The sequence below is a fragment of the Gobio gobio genome (genome assembly GCF_949357685.1).
Source record: "Gobio gobio genome assembly, chromosome: 2".
Classification (NCBI taxonomy): domain Eukaryota; kingdom Metazoa; phylum Chordata; class Actinopteri; order Cypriniformes; family Gobionidae; genus Gobio; species Gobio gobio.
The window spans coordinates 44753162-44773782 of record NC_137098.1 but is presented as its reverse complement, the minus strand read 5'-3'; the positions used below and the strand labels follow the sequence as shown (position 1 = coordinate 44773782).

The window sequence follows — 20621 nt, the reverse complement described above, 5'->3', positions numbered from 1 at the left end:
TGCAGAGATACTTACATAACACAAGTGCTAATAGACAGATCACTGACACCAATGGTGTAAGTTCAGATTCAGTATTTATTTACAGGATCAACCCTGATCTATTAAAAAACAGCAGAATAATAAAAAGACAAACAATACAGGTTCCCTGTTTTGGGTAAATGTAATTCTGTATAAAGAATAGGCTTTGAGTTATCTATTTTTTTTTTCAGCATTTTCATCAGATAAATATATACTCTCACAAAACAATAAATTTAGTCTACTTTTAATTTATACATATAAAGCAGTATACATCCAAGGACTTAAGGCGTTAAAACTTAAGGTTGCATTTCTATGTCATCCTTCCATGACTCTGTCTTGAAGACTAAGTTAATCAGAGTAATGAGGTCCACTGAGCTGAGAGGGTACAAATAAATTAGAACTACAATCAACTTTGCATTTCACTCTGCCTCGTGTAGAAACATTCTGTTAGAAGATCATTTTATCATTAGAGTTGGGAGAAAAAGCGTATTACGCTCATTACAGTAATGACTAGAATTCATCTAAGCCTTCATCACAATTCCTATGTGCACAAACAGATGATAAGCAATGACATCAACAGGAAGATCATAGAGGTTCAACAATGTGAACAACCGTTTTAGTAAATCACAGAAATTTTGCTTTCCGCTCATTTTCGCATGTTAGTTTCCATAATACATTGATTCACAACAACCCATGTACATCATAAAAGTGGTTTTTGTGATCAGCAAATCCTGAATTGTACATGGTCACGCTGGATTTTTGTATTGCCACGGAGCCTAGTAGACAGTACAACCAAAGTAGTTTGATGAGGACGGGACAGGTTTTATTCTAAGCGCATTCATCTGAATATTATCATAATGTATAAGTGAGGTACAACAAAATGGTGTTAAAACAGACTGCTAGATAATTGCAAATCACATTAAAAAAAAAATTAATATAAAAGATTTAAATTATTTAGTATGTGGAAATAAAATATGTCAAAACTATCCTCATTGATGAATGGGTGTATATAGAACTAAATATAACAATGCTATTATGGGGGGGGGGGGGGGGGGGTACAGTGAGGTGATGAAATACGATACAACATTAACGGCCCATGTTATTTTCTAAGACAATTTCATTCACTGATTTTGGAAGATGTATATTAACATACTTTTAATTTGTTACTCGAGTTAAATTCTGGGGGGGACAGTACGACGACACAGTAATCAAGACATCTTGGGCATCAACTGAGATAGATTTTGTGCATTTATGTTAATGTTTTAAGTATGAACTGTCAAACAATATCAGCCCTCCACCAGGTAGAACTGATGAGTATATAAAAAAAACCTACAGCATGACATGGTAGGTTGGAGATTGCCGTAATTAACATGATAATGAAACGGGAAAGGAATAGTCATGGTCTGCATTATGTTTTCAGAGGTATATGTATCTCAGTAGTCGCTGTGGGTTGAGCAGCACACTGATTCGGATCCAGTGACTCTTACCGATCCCTGTCAACCATATTCTACACTGATAAGCACTTTCAACCACTCCGAAACGTTCAACCTCATAAAATCAGGCCATTTGGCTTGTTAGTTCTTTTTCTGAATATTCCAACCAGCAGAAAACAGAATCCCTTGTGAACGTAGTGATATGCTGGATCGGTGTAACATGGGCTCTGAGTTAATATGGCTTGCACTGGTAAAGCACTGATTGATTTTTGTTATAAAAACCTTTGGGTGTTAACAGAAGATTGCATTTTAACATGAATTACAAGACTAAATGCATGTCAAACATTGTGTAATAAAAACGAGCAAATTAGCCAGTATTCCTCAATTCTGTGTGTGATCTATGCAAATTCAAAATAGCAGAATGCCGCCAGCCATTTCCAACCAATCAGCCAGAGTGGAACCACAAAACACTGTAAATTAACATTTCTGTAATGAACAACCTTCAAGACAACCTCTTCTGTGAATTATAGAGTAGAAACCATTGCCAAAACCTGCTCAAAGCTTTTGGTACTGGAAACATTAAGTATTAACAACAACAACATGAAAAAAACAACAACAAAAGACATGACCACATTGTTTGTGGCCGCTCACTCTAGCAAGCAAGTCTCTGAATCCAAACCCATCCGGAATCCCAAGCTCAAATGATGGTCAAATAACCACTACCTGTTTTGAACGGTCCCTGAGCTACTTCTGGCCATACAGTCTATCAATAGCACATTCAAAGGAAGCAGCTCACTGACCACTGGATTCAAAATAGAGAAGTCAAGGAAGAGAATGATAAAAAACCAGGCTCCTCGTGACTCTGGGAGACATTTCAGCCCTTAAGGACCCTGTGTTCTGTCTGTAGACGATCCCTGCCCACCCAGGTTTCCCTGACACTGGCTCATTCTGTCCTGGAGTCAGAGATCTGGCTCACTCATGGACATCCCAAATTTCAGAAAGTAGAGGCGGAAGTTTCTTGTCTTGGAGGCGCAGAGCAAAGACTTGCTCTGAGTGGACGCTGCTCAGTGTGCGGAGGCTGACCAGCTTCATCAGCATTCGGGGAAACATCAGATGATCCTTTGGTGGAAATTAAAGGGTAATGGATGATTAGAAATACTAGGATATAAAAATAGTATATAAAAAAAAACCTAAAACTAAAATAACTGGTTATAGTCAGTTATTAAATGTTTTTGATGCAAGGGTGGAATCACCAGTGCCACCTACTGGATGTAAAAGGATAGGAAACAGGCAAAATATCTAGCAAACTATCTCTGGCAAACTAATCTTGATACACTACTGTTCTGTTGGGATCAGTGAGACTTTTCTATTTTAAAGAAATCGTTACTTTTATTCAGCAAGGATGCATTAAATTGATCAAAAGTGAGAGTACGAATATTTATAATGTTACAAAAGATTTCTATTTCAAATAAACACATCACAGTCTCCACAAAAACAATTAGAAGAATAAGAGATATTTCTTGAGCACCAAATCAGTATATTAGAATGATTTCTGTCAGATTATGTGACACTGGAGACTGGAGTAATGATGCTGAAAATTCAGCTTTGCCATCACAGGAATAAATTACATTTGAAAATATAACAGTTATTTTAAATTAGGTAAATCATACTCACATTGGGTCGTTTTATTCTGATGTAAGAGTGGAGGGCGTCCACATATGGCTGCTGTAGTCTTTCCACTAACTCGTGATCCTGCACGTTCGGTCGATCTGACCCCACACACACACAAACACAGAGTGATTGACACAAATGAATGATGCTGCATTTCATTAGTTTTGTGAGAAATTGCCTTGGGAAGTACTGTAGGATGAATCATTAAAAGCTATCAAAATAAACCAATAACATACCGGATGGCAATCTTAATCTAACTAGTATCTACTAAATCTAACGGATTATTAAAAATGCCTTCCCCTTTCAAAACTGAGCTAATGTTCATCTCCAATCCTCTCCAAAATTGTATTAAACCCAAACAAGGCTCCATTGGTAAACGGTATATAAGTTTTCTCCTATAATTTGAGTTCTATAAAACCTATTGTAGTCAATTATTTTGTTGCTTTTTAAAAAATCTTTCAGCCATGAAAATGGGGCGTACTGATATCTCTTAATGAGAATAGGCCAAAATGTAATGCCTGATAAGATTCGCCAGAAGACAAACAATATAATATTGGTTCATGCGTGTCAAACTGACCTGCTGAGAAAATGTTGATAGCGATGAGCAAAGCGTACTCGGCCTCATCCAGGTTGAGGTCATTCATGCCTTTTGAAAACTCAAAGATAGGGTTGATGAACTCAACCTGCAGCCCTGCAGACGAGTCAGAGAGGACAGATCAGAGATCATTTCAGGGCATGAACAACAAAAAAAACAGGTCTCAAATACAACCACACTGAAAAAGTAGAAACCCTTCTATGCTTGGATGCAGCTTTGTACGGTTAGAACAGTGATGACCCAAACTAAGAATCTTTTATTGAATTTTCAAATGATCCTTTATTGAGTAGCAGTGTAGTCTTACAAGCTCAGATCTTAAGATTCCCAGGAAGGGAATTATACTGTTGTCTGAGATCAACTTATGACGTTCGCGTGGTTTTTACATTCAAAAACATCATAATAAGTAATAGGCTATTTATTACAGGACATTAAAACTTTATATAATGTAAACGAATGAGTTATAAAAAAAATTCACCCCCCACAGTTGTCATGAATGGCAAAATTAGCCGTATAGACCAAAACCACAATTTGTACCAGGCTGTAAACATGTTTTAATCTGCTGTAAAGTTGAGCATTTTAACATGGGGCTCAATGAGATTCTGCTCCCTTCTGAAGCCTGTCCCTAGCGGCCAGTCGATGAATTGCAGTTTAAGTCACTTCCGTATTGGCTTCAAGAGAAACTGCGGGAGGTTGTCGAATTGCCGCGCAAGCACACACAAGCACACACACGCAAACAAATATCAAGTCAAGAGAGTGAACGCACTTCAAGAAAGGAATGTTATTTCACTATTTAAGATAGCCCGTCAGCAGGCCGGGCTTACACGTTTTGGTAGCCCGTCTGGGAAACACATAGCCCCGGGACGTTGGGCTTTGCGAGCCCTGGCCCATACATGTCCAAGTCTGATCCCGAATCGCAATGAACCAACAACACCACAAATAAAGGATTCTTCAGCCTTTGACAGCGTGCTAAGGCATGTTCAGTTAGACACGTACCCAAAATCAATAGATATCAAACGATCTGAACAATGCAATACTATCACATATTAAAAAAAAACATTTTTTACTCACATTAGTGTGTTGCCTCATTCATTAATGTAATCTCATCTTGTTTGCAAAGCCAGTGTCTTGTTTACAAACTAATCCGTGGTGAAATGAAGGAACAAACGTGCAATGTCTTCCCCACGTTAGGAGCCCCTAAAAATAAAGTTCATCCATGCATTCATAATATTGGAATCCGAATGAAGCTTATGCGGTATGTTTATTGCTTAGAAGTTCGATCCGGTTTAGCTCTATGTAGGCCTATATCATCTCAGGCACGAGACGGTGGGCGGGGCTACAGAATCAGACGTTTGTCGTCAGTTAAGGTGGTGTTTCACCACACTATGACGTCACAGCATGGCACATTCTGAGATTGATCGTTTGCTGGGTCTGGTGTCAATAAAAGCTTTTCTTTGACTAACAAGGAAGTCTTCAGCTCTGAAGCTTACAGGATATTCTTATATTACCATGACCTTTTATATATCAAAAGCTTGATTGTTGAAAGCTTGAAAGTTAATTTCTCAATTCAGGACCCCTGTAAAAGGCCTGGGTTTACAGACAGGGCTTAGATTAAGACAGGACTAGGCCTTAGTTCAATTAGGACATTAAAGTAGCTTTTATAACCGTGAAAAAAAATCTTGAGACAAAACAATGGCACTGACATATTTTTTAAGATATGCCAATGCAAGTTGCTTTCTGTTAAAACAGCTCAAACACGCAGTGTAGTCTTGGACTAAGCTTAAGCCTTGTCTGTGAAACTATGCTATGCTATGAAGTATCCAAACAGCAGATCCTTGCTCCAGTCTCACAGCACATCACATAGCAATCCAGTAGAAGAGTTCTCTAGAGAATGATGTCTGATTCAATAATGGAATAGCAGGAAACGCTACACGTTGTTGTTTAATATTGGTTTAATTCAGCCATTCATGTTTGAACTAGAAACTGATTCAGAAGAAGAAAAGGCAGAGCGAATTATACAGGGTCGTCTACAAGTCGATGTATCAGAATGGTAATGCGTTTTATGTATCTCGCTCTACAACGTCTGACACATAACGGTAATTAATATGATTAGCCTTTTTTGCTTGACTATGTTATCAAACAGCTAATAATGTGTTGCTAATGTTACACAACCCATGTTCCCGTTCGCCATCTCAGAGTCAGACAGCTGCCTTCTAAAAATCAGTATCCTTAGAAACGCTTTGAACATCATAGGACATCAGTGGAAAAAGGCATATAGTTCATCATAACATCGTGACATACATCATATACACAATTCACCCGCTATATTGCTAACATATACCCAATTTTTCCTGTCCCTTCTTAAAGGTGTTCTTGTGCTCACTGCAGAAAAGCTCCAACCCACACATTGACGGGATTGGTTACATGTATGAGACGGTTTCTGTCTTTGGTACACTGCCATTTTAAGGAGAAAATACTCAGCAATGGTGTTGACATTCATTAAATCAAATTAAAAACGTTTTAAAATGTTTCAGGTGGTCTTTAATCTTTTACTAAAAGGTAAAATTAACATTAAAATGAATAAATGCTTTAGAAGTAGTTTTCATTATTAGTTCATGTTAACTAATGTAGTTGCCTAATGTTAACAAATAACATTCTTCTTTATTATATCCATCAGGCAAGTTTAAAATCGAGCACCCATACAACAGCATTTCAAACAGTACCTGCTTTGGCGAAATCCTCTTTATTGTAGCTGAAGTCTTTGAGGAAGGTGATGCTGTCTATCGCTGGGTTATAACGCCTAGAAGTCTCTAGCAACATGATCTACAGGAAAAAATTATGTTTAGCACGTATGCAAAACAAGAAGTACAGGCTGTGCTTGGTTTTTCATGAGAAACACAATTTGACACCAGGTGCCATTTTTTCTAAAGTACTTCCCGCTACAAAACAACAGCAGAAACAAGTCTGCCAAACAAGAGTGATCCATCTGTGCACACAAAAACAGTAACAGAACATGACTGAAAACAATGTGTCACGGGTCAGTCAGACTAACCTCTATAGTTGAGGTCTTCAGCAGGGCGATCTGGTCTTCTCGGGTGAGCTCCAGGAAGCCAGGCAGCTGTTTAGCAAAGTCTACAATCTCCTGCACAGACATAATGGCCAGCTCAGTGAAATGAGCAAACCGCTGTTGTCGAACCTCTCGGTTAAGTGGGTCCTGACTCTGTGGCCATGGCTGAAAAACAACAAATCTTGATGTAAACATTTAGGATCAATGCATCAGAGATTCAGAAAGATAGCACAATGCGCAATTGGATATTTGAAGGATTAAATACATGTCTTTCGAAGCAAGAGCACAATGTAAAGGTCAATTCATAGTTTTCAGTCACATGACTGGTATGGAGCCCTAGAGGGCAAAACATCGATAGAACTGTAACACAGGCCTGTCCATTTCCCATCTGTTTCAAGTAGGGATGCACAATATATCGGCCACCATATTGGCATCAGCCGATAATGTTCATTTTTAATGTTATCGGCCAAATAAGAAAATTTGGCCAATATATTAAAGCCGATAAATAATGGATTATTTCCTTTAGCTGAGACACTTGTGCCGTTTTGAATTGCTTGAAATATGATTTATGTATAAACTACATAAAATTATAATGAGAACATCAATAATTGTGGGCTTGAGACATGGCTTTTAATGGTGAGACTTTTGTTTTTGTAATCAGGCTCTCAAATTATATAAAAATTTGGATTTAGATTTATCAGCCAAAATATCGGCTATCAGCTTTCAAATATCAAGAATTATCGGTTAACTTATCGGCCAAAGTTTTAATATCGGTGCAGTTTCAAGCCACAAATATTTAGATCACCTCTCAAAAGAAGAAAAACAAAGATGTGTGAACAAACTGCAAGCATTGGGTACTTGCGATCCACATACAGCACCTGCCACAATATTTCAATCACTAAAAAATCTGTGACATTCTGAAACACTTAATGTGAAAATGCTTGACATACTCAAATGTATCAAGACATTGATATTAAAAGATCAAATTCAATATACACCGTATTGATGATGCATACTATGTACAGGCCAGCAGATGTGAAAATGAAAGTAACACCCTAAATGCACATTAAGCCTTTTTTATTTTTATTTTTTGCCTTCATATTCTGGCTTCATCTCCTTTTTTTATAGATAATGTTTAATTAATAAGGGGTTATGGTGAATTTGGTCCTCAAATATCACTGTCTTAATGAATTAAACCATATTACCAAACTTAGCATTTTCTTTATAATGGTTTAAAAACTCAACATGCAATTTAGCATGTTGCGTTCATATTCTGGGCACGTGTGTTTACTTGTATATAGAATGCATCATCAGGTAAGTTGCGTACTGAATTTGATGTTTTAATATCGCTGTTTTGGTACATTAGTATTTAGTACAAACCTGGTAAAAATAACTGGCAGGCAGCGGAGTTTTGCCCTCCAGATGAGCATTCCTATATGGGTGTGATGTCATGTGAAAACTATGAATTGCAGTTTGATAAATGTGACAAAGCCAATTATCACAATTATGACAGTCGCATTATCCAAGTCTGTTAGTCCCACTTCACAAAAACCAGACTGATACGATTTCAGTCATACAATGACATTTTAAAATGACAAATTACTGTTTTAGTCTGCTAGAAAACAAACTCTTACAGTGCACAAAAATGCACTTACAGTGACTTTGGGCCTATCAAGAAAAGAGCGTTTGTTGCACTGCTTCTGCATTGACACCAGCTTTTCGATCATCTCATGCTGTTCAGGAGCCAGAGGCGGCATCTCAGGGGCAGGGCTGGGTGTTGCCACTGTAGAGGTACGTGCCGTCTCTTCTTCCTGTTTTTTCATCTTCTTCAGTCGGATCTGCTCTTCTGACAGCACACCTATAAGACAGAGAGATAAAGCCGACAACAGAATGATAAGCAAAACAAGCAGCACACAATCACAATGTCATATGGACATATCATAACATAAGAGATAAGAGATTTGACGACAGCTGCATGGACTACTTGAGACATCCATGTTTAAGGGAAAAGCCAGACATGGGTGAAAGAAAGGTACACTCCCAATCAAAAGTTTGGTCGATACAATTTTATTAATACTTTTATTCAGCAAGATTGCATTAAATTGATCAAAAGTTCTCACGCAAAATTTCTATTTCAAATAAATGCTGTTCTTTGAACTTTCTATTCATTAAAGAATCCTGAAAATATGCATCACAGCTTCCATAAAAATATTAACTTTGATAAAAAGAAGAAATATTTCTTGAGCATCAAATAAGCATATTAGATTTCTGAAGGATTATGTGACACTGAAGACTGGAGTAATGGCTGCTGAAAATTCAGCTTGCCATCACAGGAATAATATAAAAATAAAAAAAACATTTTAAAATATATTTCAATAGAAATAGTCTATTTAAATTGTAATAATATTTCACAATATTACTATTTTACTGTATATTTGATCAAATAAACATAAGAGACTTCTTTCAAAATTATAAAAAAATCTGACCGACCCCAAACTTTTGAACGGTAGTGTACATGTTGATGGTCTAAGAGTGTCACTCACATTGCTCCAGCATGCCCGCCTCCCTGCACTTGCGCAGACGACACTGCTGACACTTGCGGCGCATGTACATGTCCATCTCGCAACGGCCGGAGTTCTTGCAGTTGTACTGAGCTCCTTTGATCACGCTGCGTCTGAAGAAACCTTTACAGCCCTCACAGCTCAGCACATTATAATGAAAGCCAGATGCTTTGTCTCCACATACGCTACACACCTCATTCCCCAACATCTTGGGAGCTGGACCCTTCTTTCTCTTCACTGGCTGACCCTCTGCACAAACACACACAGGACAGAGACAATAATGTATGAGCTTTGCAAATCCAAAGCAACATACACAAATGACAAATAAATTAACTAACTAATGCATTTTTATTTACTTAAATTAAGCCAGTGCATCCACACATATTGACATGCATGTTCATACATGAGTAAAAGTCCCATGTCCCACATTATGTAACAGGTAAAGTTCAACTCTGCCTTATCTGAATCATTTTACACTAGAAGCAACGTGAAGTATATTATCTACGACAAGTCCAGAAGTATCCTCCAGTTGTTCAATCTCACCTGGTACAGGGGTGTCCTCCGAGGGGTACATCTTGATGTCACTGGGCTCCATGAGCAGCGTGTCGTTCAGCTCATTGTTTGAGGTGCTGTATGGGGCCGCCTGACTGAGTCTCTCCTGTTTCACTTCTGCTGTCGCTGCTGAAGGACCCTCTTCACTGGCACAGCACAGAGAGTCCCCTGCACACACACCAACAACACATATTTCTTTTAAGGCTGGGTCTGATGATCAACCAGGTGTCCAACAACCAACTACTCAATTAGTACTAAGAACTACATTTTATTTCTTTCGATTTTTTCAATATAGCGCTGCATACACATGCAGACGGATGACTTTCGATCATGTAACATGCTGCATTTTTCACACTGATATTATCACACAGGGAGTCCTTAAAACTAGTCATTGAAGCAAGAAACCAACGAGATGTGAAAATGTGTTGTTTTTATACTTCTCTAGTTCTGATGGATGACAAATCACTGTGACTATAATAACACGCCACACAACATGCATTAATATACTGTAACACATTGATATAACCTATTTTTTATGTATTAATTGGTTAATTACAAACTTTAACACACCTAGGTCAAGAATCCGTTCATTTATGGGAAATTCCATAATTTCTAGTAACATTTCAATTATTAAAGCTTATGGCAAATGTTTAGCACTCTACCCATATGTTTATTTTCATCAAGTATGGACAGTGCCCAACAAATTAAAATAATCAAATGAAATCATTATTATCCTTGCCAAAAGGAAGAAGAAACTCTCTTATTTTTTCTGTAAAAAACATTTCTGGCTTCAAATTTTTCAGAATATTTCTGCCATTAAGTTATTGTTCATTGTGATGTTTCTGACGATAAGGAGCTAGATGATGGCATGAACTTAATTTGTTTGTAGCGTACTATTTGTATTTGATTTGTATTATCAAATAATGTTAACAATTACCCTTGTTTTTTTATCTAATGTTGTATTTTTTGTTGAAATGTAAGTTTTTGCAAATAATAAAAAATATATTATTTTGTGTTTAACAGAGGAAAGAAATATATATAGGTTTGGAACAACATGAGGGTTGGCATTTTTGGGTGAACTATCCCTTTAAGTTCACAAAACCTTTGGTGAAATGTTTTGCTTAAAATAGTCTTTCTTAATAAAATATCAAACCAAGTGGCCTTTATTTCTATCAAATTCAATGGCATTCATATATTTATAAGTGTGACTAAAGTGTTCAACTATGTTCTGGCAGCTTCTGATTTTTATCTACTCTTTGTATGTGAACATTTTCACATTCTAGTGAAAGAAAAACGAGAGTCTTACCATGACCAACATCAGTGATATCAGTCGTAGAAAGGGTGGACATCTTCCACACAGCCACTTGTCATAACGAACCAAAACTGCACCTGCAAAGCACAATGAAAGGCAAAGTTGAAGTCTTGACAAACTGCCTGTTTGTTTCAACGATTCAGTGAATAATATGCAGTTACAAGAACTACCCCAAACCGACACCAACTTTAAATATATAGTTTAATACTAAATCAAAATCAACTAACAAGTAGAAACAGAAAACAGCAGAGTGTTTTTAAATCAAAGTGGAGAATCAAAGCAACAATGACACACCTGACACACACACAAGCCAGTCACGTAATATAGGCAGCAGTGATCTGCCACTCTCACTGACAATAAACGCACGCAGTGCTGATCTTCACTAATGACTGTCAGTACAGTTCCTTAAGTAGTCACACTTCTGTATGGAAAGCTCGCAAAAACTACACAGTCACCCTTTCACGTGGGAATTTTTTCTTTTGCTATACTGTGCAAAGCAAAAAAGAAGAAAAATTGAGAAATATTAATTAAATTGAGTGCATGTTTTTGCCAACTAAGCATGGTGTATGAACTGCCTACTTGAGAAAAGGAATTGAAAGTACAAAAAAAATTGGTCAAGACTCATGGGTGTTGCTTTGAGAGTTTTAGGAAACCGTTTTAACAGAGATTGACATCTGAATTGGGGAAGAATAAAAGTTATATAATAAATATTATATAATAAAGGTTTGATCGCATTAACCCTGACATGGCTAAAAATTTGCCCAGTGGAATTTTCCTGATGGACTTCCAATGGTGGATACATTTCACAAAGCGGATTTTGCATCAGTTAAATTTTGACACACAAAAACCGCAGCGCTAACCAATAGCAAGTTACTTCGTCTGGTAGTGACCTCTTGTGTGGGCAGTCCACAACCACAGGTCCTGCCTATTTCGCCTGTGAAACTTTGTTGTGCAAGCGTAAATGTGACCATGCATTAAGAATGAAGCAAAAAAATGCTGATTCAATTCTACAATATGACCTTATCAGCTAAAAAGGACAAGAACCATGACCAAAATAAAATACTACTAGAAAAAAAAAAAAAGCAGGGCTTCCAAGGGGAACTTCTTTAAATGACAATGGCCAAATGTATTTCAGATGCTTCTAAATTTATATTGATGAAGATATGCAATGTTTTGGACCAAACACAAACAACTTTTCATAAAATACCCCAACTACTCATTAAAATCCACAGGTTATAACCATCTAACCGAGTCCCTGAGGTTCCTACTATAAAATAGATTACTAAATCAAACAGTTGTTGCATACAAACTATTTATTTTTAGTATGTTTAAATTTTCTTACGTTTTAATAGATTTATATTATTGGCCATAAGATGAACATTTTTAATTCTGATATTTAAGCTGATATACCAATAAGATCAGTTAAAGGCACAGTATGTGAGTTTCGCTTATTCAAAACAAAGGCTTAGCTTGATGACACCGTAAATGAGCATGGAATCATGGAGTTGTAGTCTTGAATCTTCACCTCTACAGTCGATGACTCAGGCAGAAATCATGTTCATGGATGAGTGAATGCATTAAAATTGTATTAGCGTTACAGTGGTATGAATCAGGATGCACCGAGCGCCCCCTACGACTACGACTACGAGAGAATGCTTATGAGAGAGACCTGCGTGAAACACAGATCTCTGAGCTTTTGTTATGCTTTTATTCGTTGTGTATGTGGGGTAATGCAGTGCTGTTTTACATGGTTAAAACAATACTAAATACATTTGAGTGTGTTGAAAGTTATTATAACGTTACTCGTTCAGTGGCTGGGTATGAGAGACTTGTTGCACTTTGCAGAAATCTAGATTGATATCATATTAAAAGGGATAGTTCACCCAAAAATTTAAATTCTGTCATCATTTACTCACCCTCAAGTTGATCCAAACCTGTATACATTTCTTTCTTCTGGTGAACACAACAGAAGATATTTGGAAGAATGTTTGTAACCAAGCAGATCTCGTCAGTCATTGACCACCATAGTACCCCCACCCCCACCAATGGCTGCTGAGATCTGCTTGGTGAGTAAATTATGACCGAATTTTCATTTTTGGGTATAAAAACTATCCCTTTAAAGCTACACTATGTAACTTTTCCGTCCACTAGAGGTCGCCTGTTCAAAACAAAGGCGTAGTTTGATGACGGCACGTTTGAGCGCAGAATCTCGGGACATGTGGTCTTCACCTCACAGCCGGTGGAAAATAATCAGGATAGGACTCGAGCAGAAATCATGTTCATGGATGCGATTATTAACATTACTGTAGTCTGAAGTAGAGCAGGAGCGAGTGTTGTGGAGCTGAGCAAGGCCGCAGGAGCGATTGAAGAGCGGGACTGTTATTATGGCATAGTCGCTGGCGGGACTTTTATTATGACACGGTTGCCGGCGCTACTTCCTCTTTTCCAGTCATGAGTATATGAGGTAACCCAACTCTGTTTATCGTATTAGATATATCTGAGTGTGTTGAAAAGGAAGTTATGACGTTCGCTCGGCGGCTGCTATGACACTTGTTCACAATGCAGTGAGAGTAAAGTGTTTCACTGAATAAAACCGGAGACCGAGGGTGACGCAGATATGACGCAATCGACAGGCGACTCCCTCACACGCATAGCTCACACGTCCCGGTTCCTTGGTTAAAATAGCAATTTTCTCACGATTTACTAATAGTTTAAAACATTTGGGATATTCTAAGTACTCAACTGAACAAAATATATAACACTGGCCTAGTGGTTTCTGGATATTTTACTGCAAAAATCCTACATAGTTCACCTTTAATAAAAACTGGATGACTAAATGACATACAATATATTTAAAAATTAATTGCATGATGGAGAAAGCTCTCTCTGATTATGCTATGTTAGCCACATGAAAAAACAGTGTTGTCTCTGAGGCATGGTATAAGACTGTGTTGCGCTGTATAACAATGATCAGTTTTCTGTTGATAAATGTATATCCAAACTAGGGGTGCTCCGATTGATCGGCAACCGATCTCGATCGGCCGGTAATCGCTTTGGGATGATTGATCGGCGGTCTCCAAAAAGGCCGATCTCATGAACCGATCGCATGCTGACGACACATAAAACCCGCACCTGCCGTGAGAGCAAGGGCATGATATGCAGCGACACCGCCTCGTTCTCTTTCCAGCGCGGGTAAAATAATTATAATGCTGAAGGTGAGGTACAATTCATATTTCTATATTAAACAACTTTCGCAGTCATTTGAAAACTTTCTGTGGGACGTAAATTCACAAACAGCGCGCGCGTGAATCACCGCGTGCGCGCGCTCTCTCTCCCATTCAAAATGCTCAAATGGCTTCACATCAGCGCATCGCATGTGCACTAAAATCGAGCTGCACAGTTGACACAGGATTTGCCACTTTGCACAATCGAGGCAGTGTCGGTGTCGCATCGTCACTAAAGTTTATAATTTGCATTTATTTTTAAGTCTTGCCAGTGTTCAAACCGCTCAGCACTCGCACGCACGGTCTGGAGACACACACACACACACACACACACACACACACACACACACACACACACACACACACACACACACACACACACACACACAGGCAGGCCATCTCACAAAAAGCTTGCGAGTACAAATTGCGCTGAAATGGTCAGATACACACAAATGTATGTACTAAATGACCGTCTTGACGAGTGTGCACGTAAACCCCGTCGTGACTCGCGAGTGAACGTTTGTGCATCTGCATGTAACCGTATCCGTGTTCGCTCTTAAAGTGACAGCTGTCGAATAAACTGCTGCAGTCTCTGAGTTTCTCTTTGTCTTGTGTTTGATGAACCTTTATGACACTCACTGCTCTTGAATGACTAACTTTTGCAACCTTAAGTGTAAGGATTAATCTAATTTAATTTATTCAGGGAAGACCAATATTAATTTACATTTGATTTCTTATTAAATGTCTTTAGTATTTCTTACCTCAATACTAATGTTAGACCTACCTGAAAAATTGTTTTTAAAAACAAAAATGCACTGCATGATCAAATATTTAAGTGAGATACATTCATTATATACATTTATTTGGGAAAGATGGCCCACAGTAGCCTTAAGTTATCTCATTTTCTAAAATAAACACTTAGTGGTTCTTCAAGATCTTGACTCAGTTCATTTAGAGTTAGTTTCATTTCTACAAATGGTGCAAACTATGCAAGATTATAGATAAAAGATTGCCATTCCCCTGCCATTCTGTGATCGGCAGTGATCGGCAATCGGCAGATCATGATATTGGTGATCGGTGATCGGCCCCAAAAATGCTGATCGGAGCATCTCTATCCAAACAGTTGCTCGCCTGTCTAATAAAATACATACTATATTAAAGCATCTTAGGTGTTTCCATGTTTCCGTGGAAATCAAGGGTAGTATCCGTAACACTGATTTCTCTGGATTTAAACATTGTTGGAAACGTTTCGAATAATGTAAGTACACAGCTCAAAAATATATATAACATGGTTCTAGTGGTTTTTGGATATTTTGTGCCTTTAAATTATGGAATAATTAATTACACTATTTTTTTTTTTACACATGCTAACATCTTGCAAGACAATTAAAACACATCTAACTATGAATATAAAAAGTATCTATGAACATTAAGGTAAATATTTTTAGCATACAATAAAAAACCACTACTGTATGTAGAGTGCATATGGGCGCTGAAGCATGTTAATGTGAGTGAGAGCCCCACTTACCCCTAGAATGATGATTTGTTATTGTCTATCCATGTTGTTCTCTGCGTCACTAACAGCACATCACGTTTTTCTCTCCAATAATCTGGATGCCATCAGAGGAAACTTCTCTCCTATAATAGACTCTTCTGTGTCACAGCTTTCTAACTGACAGCAAAACAAAGAGAGGAAAAACAAGAGTGACTTCTGTTTGGAGGTTGTATAGCTCCAAAGCTGAGGTGTTCAGAAGGATTATATAAAAACAAGAAAGCAAGAGAGAAAACAAGCAAATGGATAGAATGACAGAGGAGAAGGTGAATGAGTGAGTAAGAGAGTGAGAGAAGGAAAAAAGGAGGGAGAAAAAGAGAGCAAGAGGGCACATGAGAGGTTACTAGCGGTCATTCACATGGCTGTGAAATCCCCACAGAGGCCCGAGCGCAAAACTCCACCTTTTATAAGTGTCTCCCAAAGCACATCTCGGAAATTAATTCAGAAAGTTACAGAGTCACTGAACAGATGTACAAAGAACATTTCAGTTGAAAATCTTAAAATAAAAGGAAGCCATTTATAGAAAACAGTCAGGGCACTCAAACAACAAACTTCTGCAAAGCCTGGATATTATTTCTGGGTTTATTGAATTAAACATAAGCAGTAATAGGAGTCCCACCACTAGACATCATAAAAAGTTTGTGCTTTAACAGTCAGAATAATGGCAACCGGGATACGACCCTGATGTTGTGTCATCCTACTGTTACACCTAGGAACAGACCAAAGTCCAGGTTGTCACCGGTCGTACAAAACTTAGAATTTAAAACAAATAAAATGGTAACTTCAACTATAAAACCCTAAGTCAGAAACCCTCAGCAGCCCAAGATAATGAACAATAATGCACTTTCTGAACAGCCATTTCTAATATACAAGCTGGAAAGTAAGATATACTTCTAAAAAAGCAGATAAATTTGTTCATAAATTGCATGATAATCAGCACACGTTATATCAGCTGTAAGAAAAGACAATGGATCAGTTGTAAAACAGAGAAAGAATCCTGTCATTGTCTCAAATGATCCCCTTTGTTCAAGGGCTCAATGAATTGTATAGCTCTTATTTGAATTAAAGACAATTAAATTCACATTGGACATGACCTGATGTAAACCAATGGAAGGCTTCTTTCAATGTCCAATGTTCTGCACTTATCAGTGGGCTGCAACCTTTGTCCTGTAAACCAGTGTGCTCTACATCTGCCAGAGCAAGAGTCAGGTCAACTGCTGGCAGATATGATAGCTGGATAGTGACAATGAACAACTGAAACAAGAATAACAGGCTATCATTCAGGCGACTTCATTTCAGAAGAAATATTTCGTTTGCTGTTGCCTGGACAAGTTGTGTTTATTGCAAAGTGCTGCCTGAAAGTTTCAAGCCCAGAAATAGGTTAAAGTTTAGAATCAGCTTATTTCAGGAAGTGGTGATTTCCAATTCTCTACAAGCTTCCTCTAAGTTTGTCATGAGAATTAAGAGGAAGAAACCCCTACTATACATAGGATGCAGATTCATAATGCAAAATGGTAGCATACGATTTAGTCTAAAGGTACACTTGGGTTGGACTCTCAAAACAGAACTACTTCTTACATTCTAAAATTAACCGAATTGCTGAAGAAACATAGATACTAAAACAGAGAAGATGTGTAGGCTGGTTTCCACCCTGAAACAGACTATTGCCAAACTAAAAAATGGTCTTTCATATAAAATGCCCACAAAACTGTATGTACCATGCTCTTGCTCACCCACCTTTTCATGCAAAGTATTAAATAATTGGAGTGAGGTAAATTATGCATGAACTTTAAGCTATATATAACTATATATATATATATATATATGAACGGTGTATCACACTTGTGGTATCATGTCGATAGGGTGGCCATACGTCCAGATTTTAAACCCCCTGTCCGGCGCAACCTCAAGTCTGACACTAATTTGTCCTCCTTTTTAGAGTTGCGCTGAATCTGCCTAAAAGAACCCGCTCTAGAATCTTTATTGGGACGCAGCAGCATAGCATCTAAGGTCTAATGCTGTAAGATCTCTGGTCAAACAAATGATTGGCTAAAAGTGGTGTTAAATAAATATCTGATATACCATTAGTTAAAAATGCAAACAAGTCTCCACAACGTGCTGGCTACGTCATATCATAACGTTAACATGCTGAAACGTCAGACCTCATTTAATCTGGAATGGACAAAAGAGCACAAATTTATATCAAAAAGCAGTAGAGAATCATGAATTTTGCACACTGTGACGCTGTGAAGTGGACGTTAGTAGTCAATGGAAAGCCGCCATTGACCGACATGCCAGCACGGAAAAACATAAAAGTAACCGACGAGCCGCAGGTACATCTTCCGAGAAGCAATATCACCTCAGGATGACAAAATCTCTGCTTCAGAGCTTTGTAAAGTCTATCATGCAGTCAAGCATCACCAGTCATACTGTATAAAAGAAATACATAAATAAACAAATAATGAATGCGAAAAGTAAATAAATATCACAATGTCTTGAATAAATACAAATACACTTTTTGGCCTCTTCTGTTACACATACGTCTACATCAAGATATATCGTAGATCAAATTGTCTGGCAATGAATAGAGTAGGATATTTCAGAATCACTGTATCATGATACCATCGATATGATGGACAAAAATGTATTGTAGTTGCGAGTGCATTTATTCTTGCCTCACTAAATGCCGAAAAGTGTCCTCCTTTTTGGTGTTATGGAAATGGCCGCCCTACATTTCGAAGGCATAACTTTCTCCACGACTGTAAACAAAACTAGTCAAAACACAAACAATACAGGTAAAAACAGCTCTTTTAAAATCATTACAGATGACAAAGACTGCACACCAACTTCTAATGTCTCAACATATTTGAAAAATGACTAAAATAAAAAACGAATTGACTAAATATACAGAACTCATCGCTGCCAAGTGTGCTTATTTAAAGTGTGACATGTTAAAGCTATGGTACATTAGGTTGCATGTAATCATACATAAACTACACATGCTGATATTAACATCACAACAGAAGAAGCACGTTTTGATTTCTACTGTATTGTGATGTACATCTGAGTGTAATGTATTATTGAAGAAAAAAAAAAGAAGTAAGGTGGAAACTTGGTTCTATGCATTCATTTTTGATTGTTTTTTGAGATGTGGACACTGCTCTCGAAAGTGGGAAAAAAATGAACACAAGCTTGCAGGGGCGGAGTTTAACCAGACTAAATTATTGGATAAATCTGGCATACATCACCAGAGAGAAGTCTGTCATTTCCACCAGAAGGTCCAGTTATGACAGTTTGATTGATTACAAATTACGAGGTCAAAAAAAGGAAAAGGAAAAGGAAAAAAAGAAACCAACATTGATGCATCGTTCACAGATCTATAACATGCACTTAGAAAATAGTTAGATAGGATGAATATTCATTACATGCCGGTTTTAAGAATAGCACCACTACTGCAAATGTGATTATTGTTTTTATAACAGTTATGTTGAGCAACAATGAAAACTTTTCCAAAAGAATCAATCATCGACCTGACTGGCATCACTAACAAAAGCAAAGACTGAATGCCACTCCTCGCCTCTAAGCCTTCAGCAATCCCATTCCGTCGCGCCACTCCATGTTTTCCATTGATCGTTCCGTGCTCAACTAGAGAGATAAACCCGTTGAGAACGCTCCAGACCTCCAGTAAACACAGACGTTCATCTGACTTTCACAGCCTGCTCGTCGCTGCAGGCAAGAGTCACACAACTACGTTTCGATGCGCGAGTAAAAACGAATACATACAAAAACAGTGACACTGCCGCCATACTAATAATTATCAGCACACCTGTTAGCTCACTCGACCTGTCAAATTAGAGGACCGGTGTAACCGCTGTCTAAACAGCTCCAGATAACTCCATAACTGCTATTTCACACGAATTTCTAGTGAAGGATTCAGTTCCGAGTACGTCAACGGCTTTAGTCTGCAGTAACGTTACACCCCAAATACTATACTCTGAGGATTAGCCTCTAATAAACGCAGGACATGATCAACAGGGCAGATTACGGATTATAAAACTATATTGAACAGCAATGATAGTTGTAGCACTCATCAGTTAGCCAAAGTACCCTGTTAGCCTTCGCACCTTAAAACAATACCGGTGTAATAAAATAAACAATCCCAGTAACTACCATCTAAACACTGACAAATTAAATCTGACAACCTCGCGGTAAGTGAGTTAGACAACTTTCGTGTTTACAGACGTTATATGAAGCAGTGACAGACATGTCTCCCATCATGACAGCTACATGAGCTAACATATAACCTCATCATCACACAGCCCCTGTACCGCGTAACGTAAACACTCATGTATCTCTCTCAGGAGATGACGAGGTCAGATGAGAATAACGCTCATTTTCTAGTGATACCTCGCTTTGCTGCTGTTGACAAGATCTTTAATCCAGCACGGTGAACTTTACACTGACGATGTGAAGAGAGAAACGCCTAGCTAGGCCGTGGACAGAGAGAGAGAGAGCTCTAAGATGGCTACACGCAATCACAGGACTGTTATTGTATTGTGCCTTCAAAATAAAAGTGCCTTAGTGACAACGGCATCACTTTGACAGATATATTTGACGAAGTGGTATTATAAATATAATA

The 20621-nt window shown here is 37.9% G+C and overlaps 1 protein-coding gene across 2 annotated transcripts; it reads right to left on the bottom strand.

Moving 5' to 3' along the window:
- Nucleotides 1-55: 55 nt before the first annotated feature.
- On the bottom strand, nt 56-20537 carry nr1h3 (nuclear receptor subfamily 1, group H, member 3). Of its 2 annotated transcripts, XM_079842170.1 has the most exons (11): nt 20390-20537; nt 15959-16102; nt 11201-11283; nt 9886-10062; nt 9325-9591; nt 8437-8639; nt 6767-6946; nt 6438-6537; nt 3700-3813; nt 3126-3220; nt 56-2570 (listed from the first exon to the last, which is right to left on the bottom strand). In XM_079842170.1, exons 3-11 carry the CDS (start codon nt 11241-11243, stop codon nt 2424-2426), a joined length of 1326 nt encoding a protein of 441 aa, XP_079698296.1. In that variant the 5' UTR covers nt 11244-11283; nt 15959-16102; nt 20390-20537; the 3' UTR covers nt 56-2423. The 2 variants fall into 2 exon arrangements, with proteins under 2 accessions (XP_079698296.1, XP_079698297.1); XM_079842171.1 differs by lacking the exons at nt 15959-16102; nt 20390-20537 and adding an exon at nt 11501-11622.
- Nucleotides 20538-20621: the final 84 nt, after the last annotated feature.